At 36.0% G+C, this 13,784-nt stretch overlaps 1 protein-coding gene across 7 annotated transcripts in view; it reads right to left on the bottom strand.

Moving 5' to 3' along the window:
• The window catches only part of LOC131531755 (utrophin-like), a 248,003-nt gene that overhangs the window by 11,908 nt on the left and 222,311 nt on the right, over positions 1-13,784 (bottom strand). For all 7 annotated transcript variants that reach the window (XM_058762784.1, XM_058762788.1, XM_058762786.1 and 4 more), the window contains 2 exons: positions 12,158-12,223; positions 224-448 (listed from right to left, as the gene is read on the bottom strand). In XM_058762784.1, coding sequence (XP_058618767.1) covers positions 224-448; positions 12,158-12,223 — 291 coding nt within the window. The remainder of the gene's footprint in view (positions 1-223; positions 449-12,157; positions 12,224-13,784) is intronic.

Here is a 13,784-nt window from a genome sequence, read left to right as displayed (position 1 = left end):
CTTTTTGATTTTGTCCATCAGGAACTGTTTGGATCAGTGGATCATTGTTGTTTGCCAATTGCTGTGATCTGATGTGAGTGACAGGTTGCTGGAGGGGAGGGATTATTGTGCAGTGTGCACAGATAAAATGTTTATAATAAACACTGCAATATTCCATAAAAAAAAATTGTCAGTTTTGATTTCACGGTGACTTTGAAGTGGACATGAACTATTCGTAGCCTACCGCTGCTCCTCCTCCAGTCGCGCTATGATTCGCTCCAGCTCTCCTCGCTCCTCCCTCTCCACAGCCTGCAGAATCTGGGCGGGGCTCTGGAGCAGGTGGGAGGGGCTGTGAGTGTTATGGGCGGGGCTCCTGCTGATGTGGGCGGGGGTTTGGGGCTGGCTGAAGGATGAGCCCTCTCCTCCCAAAGTCTGACAGTACTGCAGGATCAAAGCATGTTCCTCGTCCCTACAGAACAAGAGAGAACAGGTTAGAAAAATTTGATTTCTACATTTTGCGACGTACTAGCGCAAAACCTGCCACCACGAGTTTCTATGATATTCTGGTCATTAGATACATGATTTTTTTGTTGTTGTTGTCAGATTACCTCATATCTCATTCACCGTTGAGAACACATTACAGTATAAAGCACATAATGTTACAAAAACAACGCTTTTCATTCTCATTCGGGCTGCAATAGCGTAATGGACCACGCGAACACACTGAAAAAAAATTATTCACTGAATTTACTAAATTTTTTAAGGTAAGTGATTGCAATCAATTTATTTGAGCTATATTTAAATAAATTTAGTTGATTAACTTTCAACTTTTTTTTTTTAATTAAACGTAGCTAAAATAAATTGTTTGCAACCACTTACATTTAAAAAAAATTTAGTATAATTTTTCTCAGTGCCGCGTGCGTGAAGGTATGTAAATACATACGTTGACAGGCTATCATAGCCCTTGGACCGAGGGATATTATTGTACGAACAATCCTTCCACAGACGATAAAAATACATATAAATACATTTAAACCACTTCACTTAATGATTGCTATCAGAATGTGAAGAGACATTTAACCAGCATAAAAAAAAGTTTTTGAACCAAATCACCTACCCTGTTTTAATAGGTTTTTTAAAAATTATATTGAGTGATTTTTTTTTTTTTTTTAAATGAAATAATACTCTAAATAAGAAACTAAAACCACCAGTAGGTGGCAGCAAGTCACTGTCTTAATGAGTGAATCGTTCATTCACTGATTTGTTCAAATGGCTGATTCATTTAGAAACAAAGCAAGTGACAGTCTTTATAAGTGAGTCACTGAATCATCGACTCACTCGAATTGTTAGAAACTGCGGATTTATTTAGCAACAAAACATTGCGAAACGAAAAAACTAATTGAGAAAAACAGACAATATTGAGTCTAAAATGTAACACAATGTTAACATCTTGTTTAATGACCTATTGAAATCAACATTTGGGGTGCGTTATACGAGTTCTAAAAATGTGTTAATTGTTCCATAAATAAATGCACCAAACGAATGTGTTAAAATCAACAGCATAGTAATAGCACATCTCTCCTCAACAAAACGAGGTATAATTCACATCTGCACTGTGAACTCTACAGGTTATGCACCAAAGCTTAATACTTTGAGTTAGGAATTTGAACAAACCCTAAATTCAAAGCATGAGCAATAGTCACAGCAGGGCTTGTGGATCTGCTGCAGTCACAGCATGTAAACCGTAACAGACAGAAGCATAATTAAGATGTTCTTTTGCGCCGCTGCGGGATCCAAACGCTGAGATTTGAAAAGCCGACAGGTGATAGTGAGTCTGACTGTGAAAATAGGAGAGAAGGTTTTAGATGTGTGCTGTCCAAACAGCTGTGCGCACAATGAGTCTCAGGTGTGTGTTCACATGCTCCCCGGAGTCTGAATCCAGCACTCATCTGGATGCACACACACAAAGACTAATCAGAGAGATTACATGGGCACTGCATCACAGGGTCTCTGCTAACAACCTGCCAACACCAGCAGATGCTGAATAAAGCAGCCAGACACTCTGCAGCACGGCTGGGACACAACAAACACAAGTGCATTTGCATTTCCTGAAGAAAAGCGGAGCGCTTGCAAGGCAGCAGAAGAAGAGTGTTAAAGCTTCAGCTGAGATGATACACTGACACAGGGGTCTAAAACACACTGGCCACACTTCAAAATGTTTGAATTATATAACATCACATGGAAATATTAAAGTGTCAAAGAATTAGATTCATTTTCCTGAGCCATTTTCCAGATACTTTTAACTGGTGACTTGGTACTTATGCTTTTAACAAGGCGATTTTTAGATATATATCTTGAGATAGATCTATATGAAGCCCCCTCATGTGTCCCAGCAGAGTAACCACTGGTGTAGTTCATCACATCAGCTATGAAAAAAACAAAAAATACATTGCTTTGATTTTTTTTTTAACGTAAAAATTGCATTCATACATTTTTAAGTGTGGCTGTCAAAATACGCTTTGGTGACACTATATAAATTAATATAATTTAATAAATTACATGAAAACAATCATGAAATGTCGGAGTTATTTTGCTTTAAAAAATTATCATTTTTAATCTTAAATGATCCTAAATGATTTTTTAATCTTATTGATTCAACTAAGTGTACGTGAGGGTACAATTTGTTGAAAACATTAGTTAAAGGGTTACTCCACCCCAAAATGAAAATTGTGTCATTAATCACTTACCCTCATGTCGTTCCAAACCTGTAAAAGCTTCGTTCGTCTTCGGAACACAAATTAAGCTGCTTTCTGAGAGCTCTCTGACCCTCCCCATAGACAGCAATGTAATTAACATGATCAATGTCCAGAAACGTAGCGAGGAGAGCGGTAAAATAATCCATGTGACATCAGGGCTTCAATTGTTACTTTACGAAGCTTCGAGAATACTTTTTGTACGGAAAGAAAACAAAAATAACGACTTTATTCAACAATTCGTCTCCTCGGCGTCACCTTAGCGCCATTTTGGAGAATATCCACTGAACAGCGAATTTGTGTTCCGAAGACAAACAAAGCTTTTACGGGTTTGGAACGACATGGGGGTAAGAGATTAATGACAAAATTTTCATTTTGGGGTGGAGTATCCCTTTAGTGACTGAATGTACCTTATGCTAAGTTTATTTAAAACAAAAAAAAAATTTATGTAAAATAATAAAATTAAAAATATTTAAAACAAAAAAAGGCAAACAAATAAACTTGCAATGAAAAAAAAAATCTTAATGTCTTATTTTTTAATGCAAAAGAAACATTTCGTATTTTATTGTATGTATGTGTTTAAGGTAGAAATATTGTTTAATAAATTTATGAATCACATGAAAATAGTCATGAAATGGGTCTGTGTGTGTGTGTTTAGATAGATTGGTTCATGCAATTCATGTAATATATATGTAAGAAAATACCAATAAAAGAATTACAATGGCATCATTACTTTCAATCACATTTTTTATATATAGAAAAAATTGTCTGAGGAAAATCAGTGCAATGTTGTCTGGTAAATACTGTAAAAGAGAGAAAAGGAGGACAGTGTTTGTGTGAAGTAAAAAACGGCCAGAGATAGAGAGGTGTGGAGAGATGAAAGAGGAGGCCGAAGAAAGACAGAAATAAGTGCAGGTGTCATGTCTGTCTCCAGCAGCATCAGTCAAGAGTCGAGTCCCAGCCGTCACATTCAATCTGAAACACCATCACAGGAGAAACTCCCCTGACGACTCCCGTCTCCTTCCCTTCATCCCTATTTCATATCGCTCTCTTTCACATTCGGCAAACCCATCTGCCTTGCTTTCAGGTTTGATCGCTTGAAAGTTTCTTTGGTTTCGTTATTGTAACACTCGGGGATGTTTATTTGAAAAATAACAAACATACGCAAATGCCAAAATTGCATTTGATTGCTCGTCTCTCAAGGTTTCACAGCCTCAGATAAACACTCACACACACACACCCACCTCTTCTATTTCAGATACGTGTGTGTGTGTGTGAATCATGTGAAACCTGTCATGCACAAGCCACATTTCACTCCAAAAAAATCTAAAGAAATATATATAAAAAAGGAGAAAATGACAAATGAAAACTATATTTTAATTGTAAAGTATTTATGCATCAGAGAGGAATTTATTTATTTATTATTATTTTTATTTTAATCTTTTGGGTGTTTAATGTGACTTGTTTCTTTGGTATTTCCTCATGCGTGAATGTAAGGACGACCTTGTTCAGAGTAAATATTAGACAGCATATGGCGGTAATAAAGGATAAAGAGTTTCAGTGTTTGATCTCTAGTGTAGCATCAGTGCAGATTTCAGACACGGACCTCCCTCTGAGGAGGAAGGCCAGGCAACGGCTTATTAGCTCTGTAATTATCATACGCTTGTTCTGTGAAGGACACCCACTGAGCTCGCCTGAACACGTCCACAACAGCATAAAACAAGCTCTGAAGACTTTAATGATGTGTGCATGATGTGCCAAACTCTTAAAGGGCCATATCCTGCACTTCTGAAGCATTTCAAGTTCGTTCATTTTCCATCCTCCCACTGACTCTTCAGAATTAAACCAGCTGCCTAAATGTTACCGTACCTTTAAGACTTCTCTGTATATGCAAATGAGGGTGGCTGAGATTCTGAATAGCTGATAGGTGGGCAGGCGTGTGTTAATGAGCTCACTAATGCAATGTCATAAATATGACGTTTTCATTTATGGGGAGGAGCTCTGAGTTCTGAATTTTAGCATCTCATGATTATTTCAAAAGAGCAAGATCTTCCAAGATAGGAATTAGCTGAATGAAAATGGGAAGTGGAACAAGTTCCCTTTTTAGTGTAAATGTAATGGTGATACTTTCCTCAATAAACAGCATTAATTAATATTCTCATGAACTCATATTCTTCACAGACACACTCGAGCAACTTTTGCTTGTTACTTCAAAGTTCCTCTTTCCTTGTGAAACAATTGTCTCTCTGTCAGGGATGTTCCTCTACTATCATTTTCTTTTAGCTGTCCAATTTTCTTCTTCCTCTCGATGAATCTTTTGTCTTCATTTTGCTTCTTCAATGCTTTCCGACACAGCTTTCTTATTTCACACAGAGTTTTTTTCAGACAAAAACTGAACAATAAAAGAGACTAATTTAAGTCAATAAAAGCCGTCTAAAGGAGCGCTGCTCCCAGCAGGACCATTAGCAAAACTGTCATAGAGAGAGATTGTGACAGTCTCCTCGTTACTCACTCCACCTGTCCAACTCTCACACAGACATTTCACAACTCAAATAGCTCTTCACTTCTATAATGGAGCTGCAGCGGAGATCTGTGACGCTCTCTCAGGACAGGATCCAGACAAAAAAAATGATGGAACTGACTTCTACTACATAACACATCATGTCCTTCTTTACATGCTGGCATTTGTGGATTTCACAGGCCGTTTGAAGACAGAATGTTGAGAATGTTAATAATTGACATTTTATATCTCAACAGTCATTTAAATATTTATTATTTAAGTTTAGAGTATGATGAATTTTGACTTAAGGGTCAATGATGTTACATTAGCAATACAATAAAAATAAAATTCATACATACAATTACATTAATAGCCATCGTCTAAGATTTTAGTTTCTGAATTAATTAAATTGGAGTGCATAATGGGGAAAAAAAGACATATCATAATGACGAGAAATACTTCAATGAAAGGATGAAGAAACATAAAAACAAAAAACAAATTGACAAGCTTGGCAAAATCTTTTATTATTATTTATTAAATTATTGTTTTGATTTTTATGTTATTAAAAATATGAAATATTAGAAATATGTTATAATATATGAAAAATATTTGCCCTGTTTTTCATGACTGTTTTTAAGTCAAGTCGTCGCCTAAAATATCAGATAATTTGGACGGTTTATGAAAAGACAAGGTTAGTTCAGGTTGTAAAATGTAATATGGACCAAATTACTATATTTGAGAATGAATCATTCATAACTAATTATAACATATTTAAAAACCTTTTTAAATAAGGATAAACTTTGTTAGGAAAATGTTGTCGCATGGTTACACCACATGACATTTTTAGAGTCATTAAATGTTTACTTAAGAAAAAATTAAAACCATATGAAGCCAACATGAATGCAAACAATATTTCACATAAATACACTTTAATGCACTGTATACATTCATATGTAATAAAATATTTGGTCACACTTTATTTTAAGGTCCAATTCTCTCTATTATTAGTAGTTAGTGCGGTAGTTGTTAAGTTTAGACATTGGGTAGGATTAGGGATCTAGAATTTGGCAAAATATTTTATTATTATTTATTAAATTATTGTTTTGATTTTTATGTTATTAAAAATATGAAATATTAGAAATATGTTTTCTGCAGATCCTCATGACTGTTTTTAAGTCAAGAAGTTGCCTAATATGCTCATGCAGAACATACAAGTGCTAATAAATAGCCAATATGTTAATAATAGGCATGCTAATAAGCAAATAGTTAAGAGTTAGAATTGGTCCCTATACTGAAGTGTAACCAAATATTTTAATTTGTCTTATAAATCCATAAACATATTGGGTCATCATACTTGAAATCCCCAATCTGCATGACTCAAATGAACTGCTCAGTATGTAGACAGCAGTGAATTATTGTTGCAGCTCCAGACAAAAGTTCAGCCTGAAATATAACAGACTCAGCTGTCCAGACTGGACCCAAGAGAAGAACGCTGTCCTCCGAAAGCTCAAAACAGGAACTCAGGTTTGAAGCAAGCGGAGAAACCTTGTATTTGTACTATTACGCTGGAACGAGGAGAGACAGATCTGGAAAGCGTTCAATCAGAGCGCTGAAGAACAAGACGCTGACAGAAAACCACATCACTGCCTACATCTCCCACAGGACTCGGGAGAGAGCGGAAAGAGAGGCACAAATTGGAGACAAAGCGATCGCACGCTCCCCTTCTCTCGGTGCAGATGAGATTTCACATCAGGCAGCTGCTGTATTTGGCCCCGGGGCTGAGACGAGAGGAGAGGAGAGGTGTAAAGGAGACGTCCCGCTAGTGTCTGTGATTCTGCATGGGCTGCATTGATCAGCAGGAGTGTAAACAGAGTTCATAAGCTCTAAACCCCAGAGCCGGCAGGAACAGGAAATGAGAAAGCTAACGTGAACGTGCATGCATAGAAACAAAGCGAAGACCATACTGAATGAGAAAGAAAACTCAGGAGCTGTGGCTTAGCGGTTAGTGCATGCAACCCAGACATGTTGAGCTGTGGTGCTCGTGTTGGAAATGCAGCGTCAAATTGAACATTTGTCCCAATTCTGGTTGCATTTGGCACATGTCAGTGGCGATCATGCGGGAAATGAAGGTTCGAATATGGCATGCAACGTTTCCCAGTGAAGTCCCCTCTATCCTTCAATTACTTCATGTTAGGCTCTACTTTACTTTCGGACAAAACGAGGCAAACTTTATTCCCCAAAAAGCCATGAGCAGTTAGCACATACATGTGCACATCTGTCGAACACTACACCATGGCTCCAACTAGAAGTCTGCGCAGGAAGGATTTTGCAGTCCCGCTTCAACCTGATCCAGCTAAAAAAAAAAGTTGTATTATAAATACACATACATGTGCTAAATGTGTTGAACCTTGGTGCTTATGTGGGAGATGAAGGTTCAAATCTGGCCAGCAACGTTCCCCAATCATGATGACCTGTAACTTTTTGTCTCCCTATTTTACAGATCTAGATAAAAATGACGCAAACTGGGATGGTCTCCATTCACGTGTGAAAAATTTTGAATTGATTTACGTGAATCCAGCAAAACGTAAATATTTAAAAATAAAAAGTTACTAAAATAAAAATTTGAAGAAACATTTACTTAAAAAGCTAAAACTTTAAAAATGATGCCTCGGCAATGAATAAAATGAAATAAAATAATATAAAATAAAATATTTGATGATACATTTACTTAAATAGAACTTTAAAAATGATGCCTTGGCAATGAATAAAACTAAATAAAATAAAATTGGCAATGAATAAAGTAAGTTTAAGTACTAAAATGAAAAATAAAAATAAAAGCTATTTGAAATGACAAACGCACATAAAATACTAAAACTTAAATCTTAAATAGAAAAAAAAATATCTGTGTAGATTTCTACATCTGTGATTTTGCTGGAAAGAGCAGGAAAGCTTAAAAGTTAAAAAATTTATAATACAATTTTTTTTTTTTGAGCTGGATCAGGTTGAAGCGGGACTGAAAAATCATTGCGCAGACTTCTAGTTGGAGCCATGGTGTAGTGTTTGACAGATGTGTAGGTTAAAATCCAGCTTGCAACATGTCTTGATCCCATTCTTTTGGAACAGTTTGCACAAATGCTAAAGACATGTTGAGCATTGGTGCTCATGTGGAACATACAGGTTCGAGGTTGGACCTTTAATGTGTCCTGATCCCATACCTCCTCCTAACATCCCGTCACTCTCTACTATAGCCATTTACTAAAAAAAAAAAAATGCTCCCAAAAAGAAAGAAAAGTTAAGACACTGGTGATGTAGTGCAGTGTTCAGTTCAATGCTCTGGACAAATAATGGTTTGAATCCAGCCCAGATCTCATTCCCTCTGTCTTTCCATGATAACTACCTGTCAAGCTCTAGAACAGCTGTAGAATAGAAATGAGGCACAAAATTAAAAAGAAGAAAACCGAGCGAGTGGATTTTAATGGCATTTTCGAGTGGGAAATCTTTCCTCCTGCACTCAATTAAACTCAACAGATAATGCCATTACACAGCAATCCATCACAAACATTGTAATGAGAACACACTAAATTCTCTCTCCACATCTCAAACACACACGCGCAAGCAAACATATGATGCTGAAGAGTGTGCTAATGCATTAGGTACAGAGATAAACAAGGTGTTAGCGGGACAGCAGGAGGAATGGAATTAGTTCCATCTACTTACAGCGAGCTGAAGAACGACACAGAAAGAGAGACGGGTGAGAGAAAGAGACAGCAGAAGTAATTAGATTTATGAGGGACGTTAATAAGATTATTTTAACCCCACTTTACAAACCCTCAGCAAACAGAAACACAGCACCACAGTCACAAATGCTTCTCATTGTTTCTGTCCTGGTAAAACTGGCCATCATCTGATAATCTTCATTAACGTCAGCGCTGCCGTACTGATGCAACAGTGTGCAACCACACACACACACACACTCTCCACGGTAAACGCTCTCCGACACGCCAAATCTCCAGGTAGTGTTTGAGGAAGAAGAGGACGATTGCTCATTAGAAATCAGAACGTCCCTCACCGGCTTTGAACAATAATCGCTCTCATTAAATGACTGTGTGTGTGTGTGTGTGTGTGTGACTGTGTGTGTGTGTGGGTTGGTTTACTTGGTTACACTTTGGGTTCAGATTTGTCCACAGAAGTGAGCTAAATCTGACAAAATATTTCTTAAGGAACATCTTGAGGGTAAAATGAATGCGTGCATGAGATATATATCAGTATCATACTGGATACTGGCTGATTGAACAGATTTCTAAAATTAATTGCATTGGCAAATGTTTTAGCCGGAAAAAATAAATAAATTATTTTACCAAAATTTCGGTGCATCACTACTTTTGCATTTAGAATAAATTATAAATAAATAAATGAATTAATTCTGTTACCAAAATTTCGGTGCATCACTACTTTTGCATTTAAATTTAATTCTAACACACAAGTTTAATCTTTAAAAACTTTAAAAACAAATAATTTAAATGTAATAATACCTTTAGAAAATCTCAAAATGAAAATCTAACTGCTCATTCTGTACATTATAATGTCATGATGCCTAAATGAATAAATTTGTAGCATTTTTTCAATAACAGATTTTAGTTTTAGTTCTATTTTTTATTTACTTACTATGCATTTTATTTTATTGTATTTATGATTTATAGGTTTATCAGCATTACATGAAAATAATTATGGCACAAAACTTTAATGTCATCTCAAGCAGAAAGAGCTGTTATTGTGTTGTACTATTAAAATTATTTTCATTAACTGAAATAAATCCGAAATAAAATAAAATATAGAATAAGTTTACAGTTAAAATACTAAAATTACTAATTAGTTATAATTATTTTTATATAAAAGCAACAAGTCTATAACATGACCAAATGTATGTGTGATTATGAGTGTGATTGTTTGCTTTGTGAGACTCTGCTCTTTAGCTGTGTGCTTCACAGAAGCTGACAGTGTGTGTGCCGTGATTCGCTGGGGTTCAGAGCTGCATCCTACGCCACCTCTGTCCCTGCACTGATACTGCTGGTAATAAGCTTGTATTCCAGCAGTCTCATGAAGAGATGGGATGTCACAGGCAGCATGAACCCGTGCGTAGATACAGTACATGAGACTGAATGACCGCGCGTGTGTGTGTGTGTGTGAGAGAGAATGTTTATCTGCTCCTGGAGCTTCATTTCTTTGATAAAGATCCGCAGCGCGTCTGATTCCTCTCACTGCTGCCCTCCGTCCATCTCTTTCTATTCATTCCTTTCATTTCTTTTATCAGCAGAGCTCAAGACATACTCAAATACTCACTCATTCAACTCAGAACTCCCCTACGGTCCACCAAGATCATGTGTTAAAACTAAACTGCAAAAATGGCTCATTCAGAAATCAAAAAAAAAAAAAAAAAAAAAAAGAACTCTTGTGAATGTCTATCTTTAACCACACATTGTCTGAGTGAGTGATATTTCGCCTATAGTCTCACATTCTTGAGACTTTGTGACTGATTTATCATTGTATTATTGTATCTGGTGTTCTTATCTCATCACATTTGATGTAGACTACAAACTCGGATACATTTAGATACAGCAACCAATCATAACAGAGGTCATTTACATATAAAAGTCTGGTCAGACTTCATTTAAAGACCAATTTTCACTATTAACTAACTATTGAATACAACTTTTGCCTCAATAAACTCCGTTTTTGCAGCTTATTAATAGTGAGGTAGTTGTTAAGTTTAGTAATGGGGTGGATTAAGGGACCTAAAATATAGTCATGCAGAATAAGGCATTAATATGTGCTTTATAAGTACTAATAAACAGCCAATATGCTAGTAATATGCATGCTAATCAGCAACTAAAGTGTTACCAAAAGTCTTAAAGGTACAGTAGCAAATTCAAAGGCCATGAGAGAAGAAACTGAGAAGCATTTTTAATGCAATAAACCTTGACTTGTATGCTTTGAATCATTTTTTAGTGTAAACATCTCCTCTGGCTGCTCTCTCTCTCACTTCAATAGTTTGAATAGGAGCCCATTTCATACTCATCTTTCCCTAATACACTCCATCTCTCTATATCTCTTTGTCTTTGTTTGATTCTCTCTCGGTCAGCACCAAGACCTTAAGGATCTGATTCAGACTCCACCGGCACCAAAGCAAATAAGAAACATGGCTGCATGCATTTGTGTGTCTCTTTACTGGTCAGTCAGCCTGAAGGAGACAGTTGCTGAATTTACAGAATTCAAACCCTAGCAACCACTTAGAATACCTTAGCAACTGCTTAAGCTGGTGATATGTGGTTACTCAGTATGTGCTTGTAACTGTTGTCTATCAATTTATCTAACTTTTATCTTCAAACTTCAAGCTTGTAAATCATTTTCAACATTCAGGTTTTGTTAATTTATCGATCACAATTTTTATTGTTGAACTTACATTTGCCATTTTGTTTTTTAAACTAGTTTATTTTAAATGAATAAAATTAATTTATGTTCACACATACTGTAAAATAAAAATACAACTTTCCCCAATATCTTAAAGCGATAGTTCACCCGAAAATGAAAATTCTGTCATCATTTACTCACCCTCAAGTTCTCTGTTGAGCACAAAAGATGGTTTTTGAAGAATCTTCATAACAATTGTTGGTAGCCATTGGCTTTCATAATATTGAAAAAAAAAATTCCATGGAAGTCAATGGCTACCGTCAACTGTTTGGTTACCAATATTTTTCAAAATATCTTGTTTCGTGTAAATTATGACAGAAATGTAATTTTTTTGGGTGAACTATACCTTTAAGCTAATTCACCAGAATTTTACCAATGTATTCAATTCAAGAATGGCCTCTGAATGGGAAAAAACCCTAAATTTACAGTAAAGACAGTGAAGAGTTTATGGACTCACATGCTTCCGGTGGCCGAGCTGCTGTCGGTGGGCAGAGAGCCATTGGAGCGCTCCATCTGTGCCAACCTGAGCGGACAGAGACCCCGATCAATATGACAGTATTACACTGTTTATTAGCATTAAAAGAATGCAGCATATGGATTTGTGTACCTCTGAGGTTCGATTATGACCAAGCATGTTTATTCATATGTTGGGTGATGATCGAGAATATAAAACTATAAAAATGTCATAGTATGAGTTCTGGTCTCGCCAAGCGGGTTGGACACCACCAATCGAAGCTCAATACTGAATAACTCTGCATTGTAGATAGTGCTAGTGTAAGGAGCTTTACTTTCACACACACTCAGGACTGAAGACTCGTCCCGATGGATTACCGTCTCATAGAGTTCCTATAATGGGATTGAGGCTTCAGTCGTAGTCTATATTCACAATCCTATAATAACCGCCTGTGTGTGTGATAGTGACATTGAGAGAAACTAGCTGACGATGAAAATCCATTTTCGAGTCTTTACGGGTAGAAGGTCAGTGCTGGAGGCAATTGGTGCATTTGTGCATGCATAGTACGTTTTGTTTTTTTTCTTTTTCTTTGAGCAGGTGTAAATCGAATTGATACGCGCCTAATATACAGTATGCGGCACCAGATTAAATTGGCTTTGGCAGAGAGTCAGAGGTCTAAGAGAGCATGTGCGTGTTTATACTGCTCATCTGTCACCGCTTTCATTTCTGTGGAGTTGCGGTGATGTATTGACTACATGAGGGCAGCTGATCTTATGATACGGTTACAGCACTGAATACTCATTCTCAATAACAAATTTTTACTTTAATTTGAACAATTTAGTATTAATTGCTAATAATTACTACAAATAATTAATGCAAAATTTGTAATGATATTAGTTATTAAAGCTGGCAGGGCAGAATATGTCCATGTGCAGATATACCGTTAATGACAATATTTAATTACTTCATCAATTCACTATATATTTTTGAAAAATGATTAAAAAAGAATGACTGATGTGTATTGCAGACTTGTGTACAATGGCAAGAAATAAAACAACAGACACAAGTCAATACAGTGCTGTCATTTAGCTGTCCAGTAGTCATGATTTAATTTAGCAATTTCTGTATTGCATTAGTTTTTAATATTTCTCATGGACATTTAATAATTTTTGACTTTTCAGTGTGAGTTAAATATCTTGTTTGGCGCATTTTACCTTTAAAAGAAAACCTGCTTATTAATTATGCACACCTGAGCATGAGGCATTTTTCACTTCCAGCCCTCTAATTATATAGATCACTTACAAAAGATTAAATACAAAATTACTAGTAGTTAAGATTGATGTGGTTTGGAATTGGTAAAATGTGCTTGGAAATATTTTATTATATTATTATATTATATTATATACACATATATATACAGTGGGGCAAAAAAGTATTTAGTCAGCCACCAATTGTGCATGTTCTCCCACTTAAAAAGATGAGAGGCCTGTAATTTTCATCATAGGTATACCTCAACTATGAGAGACAAAATGAGAAAAAAAACCCCCAGAAAATCACATTGTAGCATTTTTAAAGAATTTATTTGCAAATTATGGTGGAAAATAAGTATTTGGCCAATAACAAAATTTAA

Source organism: Onychostoma macrolepis, chromosome 23 (genome assembly GCF_012432095.1).
Source record: "Onychostoma macrolepis isolate SWU-2019 chromosome 23, ASM1243209v1, whole genome shotgun sequence".
Lineage (NCBI taxonomy): Eukaryota > Metazoa > Chordata > Actinopteri > Cypriniformes > Cyprinidae > Onychostoma > Onychostoma macrolepis.
This window is presented reverse-complemented; position numbering and strand designations above follow the sequence as displayed.